This window comes from Oryctolagus cuniculus, chromosome 20, assembly GCF_051225735.1.
Source record: "Oryctolagus cuniculus isolate XC-2025 breed Fujian yellow rabbit chromosome 20, ASM5122573v1, whole genome shotgun sequence".
Classification (NCBI taxonomy): Eukaryota; Metazoa; Chordata; class Mammalia; order Lagomorpha; family Leporidae; genus Oryctolagus; species Oryctolagus cuniculus.
Genome location: NC_142886.1, coordinates 48,568,613 through 48,582,508, shown reverse-complemented (window position 1 = coordinate 48,582,508; position 13,896 = coordinate 48,568,613). Strand labels below are relative to the sequence as shown.

Genomic DNA, 13,896 nt, shown 5'->3' with positions numbered 1-13,896 from the left:
TTAGTCCGCAACCACCCCCGACCTCACTTTGTTTCTGACAAGTGACACGTTCCAGCCTTCATGGCTCAGAGCGTCTGAAACCGGAAGTTCCCGGTCAGGCCTTACCTTGAAGGTCTTATCCATGGACGTGGAGAGAAGCATGTGGCTCTTGGAAAGAACTGGACACCACTGAATGCTGTTGACAGGGCCCCTGTGGCCTCTGAGGTGGAAGAGCACTTTGCTGGGGACCTGGGTGTCTCTGTACGGACTGTTCAAGTACGGCTGGATGAACTCCGACACGTGGGGGGCCACACAGCAAGGGGCCGGGGCACACCCTGCAGGGGGACGCGGTGGCGCCACATCCTGAGCCTTGCCTGCTTCTGTGCTCGCCGCCTGCGGCTGCCGTAGCCTCTTTGGGGTGTAGGGGACGACACTGTCCTCAGCCCTTCTCCTCTGGGAAGAGCCGGCAGTCTTGCCTGTCACTTCAGATTCACGCTGAGCACAGAACGACGACCTTGGGGTGTCCCGGCAGAGTTGTACTGGCTTCAGGCGGGCAGCTGCCAGGGGCACGGTGCTGGCCGGCGCGTGGCTCGTCCACAGAGAAGACCGAGAAGGGTGGCTTGCAGGGAGGGTGACTTCCGGCTCCTTCCTGGGCCACTGTAGCCTCTGGCTGGGGCAAGACCCCCGATGGCCTCCCCCAAGCTGAGCCAGTGGGAGGCGCTGTTCCCTGGAGCCCCCCCAAGAAGCAGGCTCTTTGGGCAGTGCTTCCTTCCCTGCCAAAGCCTGCCCAGGAGCACCAGCCACGCCAGCAGCGCCTGTCGTGTGGCCGGCAGCACGGACACCTCCCGCAGCCTCCGTCTCAGCCTCCGAGTCCGAGTCATCGTAAGCCACCAACGAAGCCATCCAAGAGCTTCTTGTCGTCCTTAGAAGGCAAGTTACCTAAGGCCAAAAAAGTCAAGAGTCAGAAAAGGTCTGTGCGAGAATGTTCACGTGGTTTGAAGAACATGTCACCCAAGAAATACAAGATCACAAAGCCGCCCAAGAGTAAACACATTGAAAACGAAAAGGGGGGGCTTTTCTATATACCAGGTATAATGAGTTAAAATATGCCAATTTAAAAATGAAGACTTGGGGGCCGGCGCTGTGGCGTAGTCGGTAAAGCCACTGCCTGCAATGCCGGCATCCCATATGGCTGCTCCACTTCCATAGCTCTCTGCTGTGGCCTGGGAAAGCAGTAGAAGATGGCCCAAGTGCTTGGGCCCCTGCACCCGCATGGGAGACTCAGAAGAAGCTCCTGGCTCTGGGCTTTGATCAGCATAGCTCTGGCCACTGCGGCCAATTGGAGAGTGAACCAGCAGATGGAAGACCTCTCTCCCTCTCCCTCCGCCTCTCCTTCTTTCTCTGTAACTCTGCCTTTCAAATAAATAAATAAATCTTAAAAAAAAAAAAAAAAAGGGCAGGGCCGGTGCTGCGGTACAGATCACGCGGCAGCCTGCAGTGCCCCATGGCCCCGCCTGGCAGAGCGCAGCCGCTCAAGTCCCAGCTGTGCTGCTTCCCTTCATGGGAAAGCAGCAGGTGGCCCAAGTGCTCGGACCCCTGCCACCCGCGTGGACAACCAGGATGGAGTTCCTGGCTCCTGACTGTTGTGGCCATTTCGGGGAGTGAACCAGTGGATGGAAGACCTCCCTGTCTCTCCCGCTCTCTGGAACTCTGCCTCTCAAATAAACAAATACATCTGGGCCAGCGCTGTAGCGTAGCAGGTAAAGCTGCCACCTGCAGTGCCGGCAACCCATATGGGTGCCGGTTTGTATCTCGGCTGTTCCACTTCCAATCCAGCTCTCTGCTGTGGCCTGGGGAAGCAGCAGAAGATGGCCCAAGTCCTTGGGCCCCTGCACCCACGTGGGAGACCCAGAAGTTCCTAGCTCCTGGCTTCGGATAGGCCCAGCTCTGGCCATTGTGGCCATCTGGGGAATGAACCAACGGATGGAAGACTTCTCTTTCTTTCTGCCTCTTTGTAACTCTACCTTTCAAATAAATAAATAAATCTTCTTAAGTAATGTAAAAAGGAGAAAATTAAAAAGGCCATCAACAACAAAACAAGTCGCTCTAGTCCCATCTGTGCAATTCCGGCCTCCATCAGCACTCTGTCCCAAGAGTGGGTTTCCCGGTCCCGGGATCCACCACCCAACCCTTCCACGTCTTTCCCCTCGATGGAGCTCCACGGCCATGCGCAGCCACATTCAGCGCTGCAGCCACATCCCAGCAAGTGAGCAACATCCCGGCACAGCTACAGTCTCAAGCAAACTTGTTAGGACCCTGCCGCAGCCCATCACAAGCGGAACTCTCAATATGACCTACTTGTTACAAACTAACTGCACTGGGGAGGTCGACTCCTTCCAAACTAACGCGCAGGGCATTTCCGCTCTGCAAATACTCAGCCTGGTCCTGGGGCCAGCCTCAACTGCTGTGCCCAGCCGCCACCCACCCCCGCCCCTGTCCAAGGGGACCTCCCTGGGCCTGCCACCAGCATGCCGCACCCAGCCCTTGGCAAGGCTCCCTGCCCACCCTAAAAACACTGCAGCCCACTCACAGGCGAGCCAGCAGACAGAACTAAAGATGAGGTCCGCGACCAAAGATCAGAGTGTGATATGACATGACAGGGAGCCAGGCAGGGCAGCACGGACAACAGTGGCTGCAGGGGTCCTGAGACAGGCGTGGGGCCTCAGCTAGTCACCAAGCCCCACACTAGGGCTCCGGGACCACCACCCAGAGAGCCAAAGAGCCAGGGCCACCCTGGACCACCGTCCTCCTGTGCCCGCGCGGGGCTCGGACTCCAGGGAAATGCCACAGAGGCCGTGAGCCGGGTGAGAAGCCCCAGGGAGAAAATCAGCCCGGAGCCAAGGACGCGGGTGGGCTCGCGAGTGCGGCTTCACGGAGGGAGGTCGAGGCAGGGCCAGGGAAGGTGACGCGGGAAAGCCGGCGAGCCCGCGAGGCGCGGTGAGTGCAACACCCCTCACTTCGGGAGGCGCGGGCTGCACCCTACACCCAGGCGGGCCGGCCCCGCGAGGGCAGCGCTGGTCGCGCGTGCCATCTGCGTTCAGGACCCCGGCATCGCCACACGTGCGGAAGGCGGGCGCGCGTGGAGCCCCCACGAGGGCACGTTCTCCACCCGCAAACACTGCCTGGACACCTCGGCCGCGTCCGGCACCGCGTCGGGCCTGGCATGGGCGGAGGTGAGGCACCGGGCTCGGATCCCGCCCCGGCGCCCACAGACGGGATGGGCTTTCACGGGTGAATACGAGTTGGCCGCGCTGTCACTAAACAAGACATAAGCACGACCCCAAAACACTGAGCCTTCGGAAGGAACGGCAAACGAAAGGAGGCCAAGCGGCCCCGAAATGCCCGCGCCGACGTGCGGGGGGCGAGCGCTGCGGGAGCGCTCCGGGCCCTCGGCACCCGCCCGCCCCTGCCCGCCGCTCACCACACGCACCGGAAGAGCTCCCTCCTCCTGGAGCCCGGCCGGCTCGCACTCCTCCTACCAGCGGCGTTCCGCCGCGGCGCCGGGGCCGCCAACCAATCAGCGGCGGCCGCCACCCGGCCCCCCGCGGGAACAGCCAATGAGGGCGCAGCCGGGCCGGAAGTTTTCCGGCCGGACGGCGTTTCCACGGACGCCCGGGAGACAACCCGTGGCGGAGCCGGCTGTGCTGACGGGCCCTTCGGGGTCGGGTAAGCGAAGGGATGGAGGCTGAGGCGACGAAGTGCAGGGATGAGGGACGGAAGGAGCCATCCGAGGCGGTGCCCGGCGACCTGGCCCTCCCGGGGCCGCCTGCGCGCCAGAGCGGAGCGGGGTTCCGGCACCGTGGCGGGCCGAAGCTGGGCGGGTCCCTTCAGCCCCTGGTTCCGAGGCCGGCCCGCTCCGAGCTTCGCGTGTCCCGCGGGGAGAGGCCCTCTCTCCAGTGCCTGCCGTGTGCCCGGCTGGGCTGTGGCCCGGGGCCTGCCCCCCAGAGCCCTCAGCGGTAGTGAGAGCTCTGCCCGCCCAGGCCGCCGGAGGGGTCCCGGGGAGGCGGGGGCGTCACGGGGCCCGCCCGAGAGTCCGGCTGGGGAAGACGCCCGAGCCGAGGTGTGCCCACCGCGCCGCCCCGCCTCCGAGCACGGCCGCGGGCCGTTTCCAGGAAGCCCGCCCCGCCCCGGGCGCGACCCCCGTCGGAAGAGGCTGCGGAGGTCAGGCGGAGGACGGGGCGGCTGATGCAATGACCGCTCGCCGCGGCCGTGCTGAGGGTGCCGCGGCCCCCGCCCGCCAGCCGGCCGCTGATTGGACGCCCGGCCGCATCCTCTGGGCTGGGCAGTTTCTGGGAACCTGCGTGAATTCTAAGAAACCCCTGGTTGGATCAGGGTGGGGTGAATGGGGAGAAGGGAGTCTTTGCTCACAACGAAACTGAAAGCAGGAGGGAGGGTATTAAAGACGCCGCGGGCCGGGCAGCGCGTCCTCGGCTCTGCAGCGGCCCCTCGGCGCGTCCGCCAGACCCGGGTAGGTACCGGCGCCTTTGCCCCGCGCACCTGCCCTCTCACCGAAGCCTAGAAACCTCGGTTTAGGGCTGGGGGGTGTGTCTCGTTGGACTAGGGTCTTGTGCTTTTACTTCTCTGCTGACCTCGCTCGGGCCACGCTGGTGTGCGGGATGTGTCCCACCTCCTGCTGCTGTTCCAGGCATCCGGAAAGTTTCCTGGACCACGCGGTCCTCCTGGCTGATGCAGAATTACCCGCCTTGGTGCAGAGAATCCCGCACCCCAGTCGCAGAACCAGCGGCCCCTGGGCCTGTCTCCGCGATGCTTTGGGTACAGGTTTAGGATCTTTAGGGTCGTAAGAAGGAAAGGAGGTGGCCATTGGAGACAGGACAGCACCCTACAGGGAAGGTTAGGTTGCAGCCCCCCCTGGAGAGCCGGCAGGGGAGGGTGGGGGGTTCTCAAAAGGATTTCCGCCCACAGGAGAGTGGGCAGCACCTGTCTGCTTTTGTGGATGGACAGAGACCTCCATCCACCGCAGTAGGCAGAAGCCCCCCGGCAGGTGTGGGCCAGCAGTTTATGGTGTGCGCTCTTATCAGCTTGGGGTGTCCTGGGCAAACTGGCGGAATCTCAGACCATGAAATCTCATCCGGACACCCTCAGGGTCATTCTTAATTGGGCTCAGTTTGCCAGGTACGAAGTTAGCTATGTCCCAACAGCCTAGCAACTCCTAACACACAAGATTTGAGTTCTTGAATAAAGGAAATCGGGAGTCAGTTTTGAAATGTTATTCCTTATTTGAAAGGCAGAGAGACAAAGAGATTTCTCTCCATCGGTTCACTTTCCAAATGTCCCCAACAGCCAAGGCTGGGCCAGGCCAAAGCCAAGAGCCTGGAACCCGATCCGGGTCTCCCACCAGGGTGGCGTGGACCCAAGTACGTGGGCAGGTACTGCTGCTTCCCCGGGTGCACGTTACCCGGAGCGGGACTTGGAAGTGGAGCCGGCACCCGCCCAGGAATCCCTGTGGAGGAGCTCTGTTGCTTTCTCCCCTCACGATCTGTGGAATAGGCCATTTTGCCTTTTATACGCCAGATACTTTTGTTCAGAGAAGATAGCAGATTATTTCATGGTTAAAACTGCATACCTTTGTTTCAGACATTTGTATTTGTTAGATAAAATGGACTTCCCTTAAGAGACTCAAGGTTCTGTTTGGAGTCTGTGCTCAACACTTCTGCCAAACTCCTAGGAAAGGAAATGCGGCCCAGAGACCCTAAGTCTGCGCACATCCCCGTGTGTGTGCGGACGTGGCTGTTGCTGTGGAGGTTCAGGGCTCCAGACTGAAAGCCTCTGAGGCTCAGCTGAGTTTACAAAGAAGTGAAGGAGGGGCCGCTTGCGGGAGGAAGGAGGCTGTTCTCAGAGCTGACAGCGCGAATGGGCGAACGCGTGAAGTGGGAGAGATGAGGGTCTGGCCCGCCTGCCTCTGACGGCTGCTGGAGTGCTCCCTGCCGACGTTGCATCATGCGGGAGTGAGTGAGTCTCGGGCATGAGTGGGTGCCCGATGATCGTGGGTCGGCACACTTCGCCTGCCGCCCTCTGGTTTAGTTCCTGTGTGGGGTTTTCCTGCGACGTGCAGCCCAGTTCCTCTTGCGGGCCTTTCAAGAAGCCGTCGGCTGCATTGCAGCAAGAAGGTGGCTTTCCTGTGTTCACCCAGCCGTTCTACCGCACTTGCCCTGGGAATGTCCTAGGGTGGCTTTGATCTAAACTTGGCTTTGATCCTAACTGCCTGTTGCCGAACCACTGTGGTGTGGGTTACCACGTTTTTGGAAGGACAAGGTGAACCAAAGGGAACTCCGGAAAGAGGGACAGGGATGGTGGGCACACGTTAGCAACGGGGAGGAATCCCGTCTAGGGAGTGAGTCTTGGAGAAGACCCGGAGGCGTGCCCGGCTCTCCCCACTGCCCCCGACGGGTCAGCTTCTCTCGTGTCCAGCAGAGACTTCCAGATAGGGAAGCCGGCCTTCCCCTGAGCCAGCGCCTGTGCAGGCTTCGCAAGAGGTCGCGGCGGAGAGGGGAAAGTTGAGAGTCGCGCTCCGTAAATGCTGGTTGATAACCGGCCAGAATCTGTGAGGAGGAGACGCGGCTCTCGCTGTCCACTGGAGAAGCTGTGAGGGACCGGAGCAGCCTAATGTGCATGCCTCACAGAGCTGTGGGGGGAACGCCCGGGCCACAGAGGGTGGAGGGGGCAGGGGGACGAGGCTGTGAGGAAGAGCTGAGGGGGTCACTGGGGGGTCACTGGGCAGTGTGCCAGCAGGGAGGGTGTGGGCTTCCTGGTGAGGGCGTGGCTGGAATTCCGAGAGCACTGATCCTGAGGGCTGAGTTAGTGCACCCCACTGTGACCGCTGGCCCACAGTCATCTTCATTACTCTGATGTCAGTTGTTCTGGGTAGACACACACCTCACCCCCCACTCCCTGAGGAGAAATGGGCATGACTACTTTGCTAGCTTGTTGCTGGTGGGGGGAGCCTGGGTCCTTCTCTCCAGCACTAGGCAAAGATTACTTCCGCTTTTCTCCCTTTTTTATGGATGCTTTATTGCCTAGGTCATTCATCTCACAGGTTGCCCTATCTGGGAATTCAGGGGATTCTCATTGCAGCCGCTGACCTACCCTGGTTTCATTTTCAGGGTTTCAGTGATTACACAAAGACTGGTTTGTTAAAATGTACACTTTTTTGGCCAGCGCCATGACTCACTTGGCTAATCCTCCGCCTACGGTGCCAGCACTCCCGGTTCTAGTCCCGGTTGGGGCGCCAGGTTCTAGTCCCAGTTGCTCCTCTTCCAGTCCAGCTCTCTGCTGTGGCCTGGGAGGGCAATGGAGGATGGCCCAAGTGCTTGGGTCCCTGCACCCGCATGGGAGACGGAGAGGAGGCACCTGGCTCCTGGCTTCGGATCGGCGCAGCGCCGTCCGTGGCAGCCATTAGGGGAGTGAACCAATGGAAGGAAGACCTTTTCTCTCTCTCTCTCTCTCTCTCTCTCTCTCTCTCACTGTCTGTAACTCTCTGTCTCTCTCTCACTGTCTGACTCTGCCTTTCAAAAAAATAAAAAATTTACACTTTTTAAACATGTATTTCACAAACAGATAAATAAAAACATTGCACCTCACATTTGTGTGTTTGGTTCATATAGTTAAGTAATTAAGATAATGGTTAAGAGTGTAGACTCTTGGGTCAAGCTACTTGAATTTGAAGCCTGCCTGTGCCGCTTTGTTGCTTGGTATTTGGGCAAGTTGTGCATCATCTAAGAAATGAAGATAGCAGATCTCTCACAGGTTTGCTGCAAGGCTTGGAGGAACTGACACGCTTGGGTGCCCACAGCGTGCGGCACAGAAGTGCTCACGGCTGGCTGCCCTGGCCTTGGCCTCGTTGTGGTCATCGTCATATTGCCCTTTTCTGCCACGATGTCAACCACTGGTGTGGGTGCTACAGCTCTAGCAAACAAAAACAAGCGTAGGATGCTCTCATCCTGTGAGATAGCTGAAGGCGAGCCTAATGGTGCCCCTGTGGAGATGAAGAGATACACTCAGGAAGGGGAAGTGACAGCGACTGATGGTGGCCCTATCTCTACTTGTCCTGGGCCCCACCTTTTTCGAAATTTCTAAGAATAATGACTAATGAGGAAGCATGTGGGATGGGCAGGCTGTGTATAGTCCTCACCTCATTTGGAAGCCAGCGTAGGAAAGACCCTGCGCTGCATCCCAGATCTCAGAACAGGGCAGCGGTCAGCAGTGGAAGCCATTTGCTTAGCAGGGACAATTGGTTAAGGCCCTAAAAGCCTGGGCATTCTTCCCTAAGGCTGTCTAATAGCTGAAGAACAGACGGGGGAGTGGGGCATTGTGGCTGGGGGTGCCCACACTGCATATCAGAGTGCCCAGGGTGCAGTTTCAATCCAGCTCCCTGCTGATGTCCCCGGGAAGCCACCCAGGTCAGAAACCCAGATGAAATTCCTGGCTCCTGGCCACGTCTCTGCTGTTGTGGGCATTTGGAGAGTAAATCATTGGATGGAAGATCTTGCTCTCTCTCACACTCTGCCTTTCAAATTAAAAAAAAAAAAAAAAAAAAGAATAAACAGGCAGATGTTTAAGTCCCTGCGTGGGATGCCTGCATCCCATATTGGAGTGCCTGGTTCAAGTCCTGGCTGCACTGCCTGCAATCCAGATTCCTGTTAATGCTCACCCTGAGAGGCAGCGGATGATGGCCTAGTCACCTGGGCCCTGCTGCCTCTGTGGGAGACCCAGATGGCCTCTGGACTTCTGCCTTCAGCCTGGCCCAGCCCTGGCTGTTGTAGGCATCTGGGAGGTAAACCAGCAGATGAAAGTTTCTCTCTCCCTCTTTCTCTCCCTCTCTCCCTCCCTCCCTCCCTCCCTCCCTTGCTCCCTCTCTCTCCCCCTCTTCTCTTTCTCTCTTCTCTCTCTCTCTCCTCTCTCTGCCCCCCTTCCTCCCCCTTTCAAATAAAAATGAAAATAATTATTTACTTAAAAAGATGAAGAACCTGGGTTTATTAAATAATTATTGGTGTTTATTCCCAGAGAAAACACAAGTACCTTCTGTGTTGTGGGCACTGAGTGTGGCACAGGGACACAAACTTGCTCTTAACTAACAGAGATCCTCCACGGATCTCAAGTCAAGAAACCATAGCAATTCCTGTAGACCTCCTTACTGGCATTTGTTCTTCCTCTTTTTAGTGGTCCCAAATTTCTGCTTATGTTTTTATTAATATTGGGGCCGGTGCAGTGGCATAGCGGGTAAGGATGCCGCCTGCAGTGCCGGCATCCCATGTGGGCGCCGGTTCTAGTCCCGGCTGCTCCACTTCCAATCCAGCTCTCTGCTGTGGCCTGGGAACGCGGTGGAGGGTGGCCCACATACTTGGGCCCCTGCACCCGCATGGGAGACCCAGAGCTCCTGGCTCCTGGCTTCAGATTGGCATAGCTCTGGCCGTTGCAGCCAATGGGGAAGTGAACCAGTGGATAGAAGACCTTTCTCTCTTTCTCTCTCTCTCTCTCTCTCTCTCACCTCTCCTTCTCTCTGTGTAACTCTGACTTTCAGATAAATGCACAAATATTTTTTAAAAAATATTATCCATGTCCTTTATATAACCTACATCACTACCTTTTTAGAAGAATAGATATGGTGCTGGCTTTGTGGTATAGTGGGTAAAGACAACGCCAGCATCCCATATGAGAACTGGCTTGTGTCCCAGTTGTCCCACTTCCGATCCCCCTCCCCACTAGTGGCCTGGGAAAAGCAGTGGGGGATGGCCCAAGTGCTCGGGCCCCTGCTGCGCGTGAGGAGACCCAAGTAAAGCTCCTGGCGCCTGGCCCGGCCACTTGGGGAGGAAACCAGCCGAGGAAGACCCCTCTCTCTCTCACTCTGAAGTAAATAAGCAAATCTTTAAAAGAGGAGAGCATAGATACAGGAAAGGAATAAACAGCTGCAAGGTTTGTTAATCTCTCTTTCCCCCTCAGGCTTGCCTTGACCCTGGACAGCTCCTCCTCCTCCCTAGCCAGCTGTGAGCGTCAGTGCTGGAAGATGGCGGACGTGACCAACGGCGAGCGGTGTGCCTCTCCACAGGAGCTGTTCAGCAGCATCGCGGCGCAGGGCGAGCTCGTGAAGTCCCTCAAAGCTAGAAAGGCCCCGAAGGTGAGCCACGTTGCCGGGCCTCCACACACGCCTCTCAGTGCACAGTGCTGTGTTACTCCAGAAGTAGCCGTTCCCTCGACTGCAGGCTTTCCCTTAGCAACGTGGTGATGCCAGCAGGTGCCAAAGCCTGTGTGACATACAGTTGTCCCTTGGTATCCTGGGAGGACTGCTTCCAGAACCTCCTGTGGTTAAGTGTTGTGTGGAATGGTGTAGCCATCCTCCTCGCCCTTGCCTTGTCTCTGTGTTACGAACCGTAGCCAGCACAGTAAATAACTACCAGAGTCTGTTTAGGGGATAATGAATGAAAACAACGTCTGCACAGTGCAGCACAGAGGTTTTCTTTTGTTTTCCAAACATTTTCCCTCTAAGGCTGGTCGGATCCAGAGAGGCAGCGCTGGCAGGTGCAACACAGCAGCCCAGCCCGTGTCCTCCCCTCCAACACACACACACTATCGGTTCCTCTGGTTGATTCTCTGGATATGTGACCCCCATATCTCTAAATATTATTCTTATTATGCGAGGATACTTCAAAAAGTCCACAGAAAAATTGAATTAAAAGATTTTTATTTTGGTACAAAAATATTTATATTATGCATAATTTTCTCATAATACACATTTTTCTATGAGCCTTCTGAATGCCCCTCTTGTTTTTCGGGTTTGGAGCTTTCACTGTAGAATTTCTGATTTCTTGCACCTTCCCTGTGCCTCCAGTCTCCTAGAGTATGCTGCAGTAGTAATCAGGTCACTGTGAACTGTTGACACTATTATGACTGTATAAACAGTGTACACAGCTGAACCATCAAGTGTAGTGTGAGTCCTTTTCTTTCCTGATCAGCTTTTGTTTTCTCTAGAGTTAATATTTGTCTCAATGTCTGTTTGCTTGACTTTTCAATGCGCTAACGATCCACAGTGTTGCATCATGTAATGACATTTTGGTCAGCAGAGGACTGCATATGTGACAGTGGTGGGGTAAGATTCTGATGGAGTTGGAAAATTCCTGTCATCTGTGACATTGATGCCATCTTAAATCAGCACAGTGCGTTGCATACGTGTCTGCGGTGTAGCTAGTGTGAACACATCCATCGCACTGCCAGGGAACGTACGATTGATTACATATGGTACGTCTACTTGACAATGATGATAGGTGGCCATGTTAATGGTTTACTGTAACATACTTTCTGGGGTTATAAAAAGTGTTTAATAGATAACCATGTTACTAGTTTATCAAGCATACTTTCTATGGCTATAAAAAAAATCTATGGCTATAATAAAAAGTTGGCTAAAGAACTGCTGTGTGGCCCTGGCAGCAGCCTCATCCGTCTCCTGTTAACCGAGACTCTTGGTTGCATCAAGAAGCCATGTCGGCTGGTTAGCCCACGGCATCTAGGTTTGTCAGCACAGACAATGGCAGAAGCGCCTAGCAACACAGTGCTCAGAATGGATCCTGCCGTTGGATGGTGCATGACTGCCCATGCATCTAAGCGCTCTTCTGGTCGGTCGAATCCCCTCCCAACATGCTCACATCAGCTTATCCGTCAAGTTCATCTTTGTTGTAGGCCTCTCCTGGGGCCCTCTGCCTGCTGGCCTCCCATATTAGAATCTTCCACTGTCCACTCAGGCTCCGTCCACCTCTCTCTGGTGGGTTCCCTGTTTCCTGGTCCTGGGTCATTCCTCCTTGGTTTACTTTGTTTTGGCAGAACAAGTCTTCCAGTGGTTTCTGAGAAAAGTAGTGCTAATGAGAAATCTTTCTGAGATCTTAGCCATCTTAAAGTATATTTCTCTTACCTAACACTTGATGACTAACTGGATATGGAGTTCTAGAGTGGGGTTCTGAAGCCCTTGCCCTACCTCCTCCTGGCTGCTGGCGTTGACATGGAGGCGTCAGGGATGATTCCGTTGTTTTTTCTCTGGAAATTGGCAGGATCTTCTCTGTTCCAGCATCTGGCATCTTGTGGATCGAGGCTCAGTAGTCCTCTCACTGAAAATCCATGATCTTTAATTCTCAGAAGTCACGTAGCTTCTTTGATCTGTTTCCTCCCTCTTTACAGACATTTCTCAGACTGTTCCTCTGATCTTCCTGTGATTTGACTTATTTTCCATATCATTTTCTGTTTATTCTTCTTCAAGGGTAGGTCCTCAACTGTTAGTCCTGTTTGTTTGTTTTGTGTTCTGTCATTTTTAACTTCCAAGAGCTCATTTGGTCTCTGACTGTCTCCAGCAGTGCTGCTCCTACGAGGTGTAATACAGTCCTGTTGTCTCTGACTGTCTCTAGCATGCTGCTCCTACGAGGTGTACAGTCCTGTTGTCTCTGACTGTCTCCAGCGTGCTGCTCCTACGAGCTGTAGTACAGTCCTATTGTCTCTGACTGTCTCCAGCATGCTGCTCCTACGAGCTGTAGTACAGTCCTATTGTCTCTGACTTCTCCAGCGTGCTGCTCCTACGAGCTGTAGTACAGTCCTATTGTCTCTGGCTGTCTCCAGCGTGCTGCTCCTACGAGCTGTAGTACAGTCCTATTGTCTCTGGCTGTCTCCAGCGTGCTGCCCCTACGAGGTGTACAGTCCTATTGTCTCTGACTGTCTCTAGCGTGCTGCTCCTACGAGTAGTAGTACAGTCCTGTTGTCTCTGACTGTCTCCAGCATGTTGCTCCTACGAGCTGCAGTACAGTCCTGTTGTCTCTGACTGTCTCCAGCGTACTGCTCCTACGAGTAGTAGTACAGTCCTGTTGTCTTTGACTGTCTCCAGCGTGCTGCCCCTACGAGGTGTAGTACAGTCCTGTTGTCTCTGACTGTCTCCAGCGTGCTGCTCCTACGAGCTGTAGTACAGTCCTGTTGTCTCTGACTGTCTCCAGCGTGCTGCTCCTACGAGTAGTAGTACAGTCCTGTTGTCTTTGACTGTCTCCAGCGTGCTGCCCCTACGAGGTGTACAGTCCTGTTGTCTCTGGCTGTCTCCAGCGTGCTGCTCCTACGAGTAGTAGTACAGTCCTGTTGTCTCTGACTGTCTCCAGTGTGCTGCTCCTACGAGGTGTAGTACAGTCCTGTGGTCTCTGACTGTCTCCAGCATGCTGCTCCTACGAGCTGTAGTACAGTCCTGTTGTCTCTGAGGTCGCTGGGTGTTCTCCCACTTCATAATCCCAGCCTCCTCCGGGTTGGTGTTTCTCACTTTTCTCACTGCCTTTCCTCTCGAGGTGACCAGTGCTCGGTGTTTCTCACTGTCTGCCAGTGTTTTAAGTGAGGAGCATTGCCGCCGCTGGGTGCTGTGTGCGTGAGGGAGGACAGGTTACGGTGGAGGTTCTATCTGATCCAGAGTAAGCAGGCTGCCCCCTTCCTTGCTGGCACTAGGCTTTCTTTAGCATGTGCAGGGCTTGCCCAGGGTGCTCTTTTTTTTTTTTTTTTTTGACGGGCAGCGTAGACAGAGAGAGAGAGAAAGGTCTTCCTTTACGTGGGTTCACCCTCCAGTGGCCGCTGCAGCTGGCACGCTGTGGTGCTCTTGTAGCAAGCCCATACGTTCCACCAGTTCTTGAGCAGTGACACCAGGAAGTGGAAACACAAGCTCACTGGCTGTCCTCCTCACTGACCGTGGCCGCCGTGCGTTCATTGTGTGCCAGTCTTACGTAGGTCTGCTCTGGTCCTTCCTTGGCCAGTGGAGGGTACAGGTGGTCTGAATAACTGCTTCTTGGAGAGACTTTCAGCCAGCGCTCCTACTTCTTTGCCCTCACTCCCGTGAGT

At 55.7% G+C, this 13,896-nt stretch overlaps 2 protein-coding genes across 9 annotated transcripts in view; one reads left to right on the top strand and one right to left on the bottom strand.

The window, feature by feature from the left end:
- Positions 1-3,609, bottom strand: part of WDR25 (WD repeat domain 25) — a 144,569-nt gene extending 140,960 nt beyond the window's left edge. For 4 of the 7 annotated variants that reach the window (XM_051830841.3, XM_051830844.3, XM_089322808.1 and 1 more), the window contains exons 1-2: positions 3,470-3,609; positions 106-918 (exon numbers count right to left, since the gene is read on the bottom strand). In XM_051830841.3, the coding sequence (XP_051686801.3) occupies positions 106-882 (777 nt within the window). In that variant the 5' untranslated portion in view covers positions 883-918; positions 3,470-3,609. Of the gene's footprint in view, positions 1-105; positions 919-2,569 lie in introns of all 7 variants that reach the window. The other 3 variants (XM_051830843.3, XM_070065401.2, XM_051830842.3) reach the window with 2 other exon arrangements.
- A 36-nt stretch (positions 3,610-3,645) lies between these two features.
- The window catches only part of WARS1 (tryptophanyl-tRNA synthetase 1), a 39,270-nt gene continuing 29,019 nt past the window's right edge, over positions 3,646-13,896 (top strand). Inside the window, exons 1-2 of one of the 2 annotated variants that reach the window (XM_008251449.5) lie at positions 3,646-3,705; positions 9,997-10,171. In XM_008251449.5, the coding sequence (XP_008249671.4) occupies positions 10,061-10,171 (111 nt within the window). In that variant the 5' untranslated portion in view covers positions 3,646-3,705; positions 9,997-10,060. 2 annotated transcript variants of the gene reach the window in all.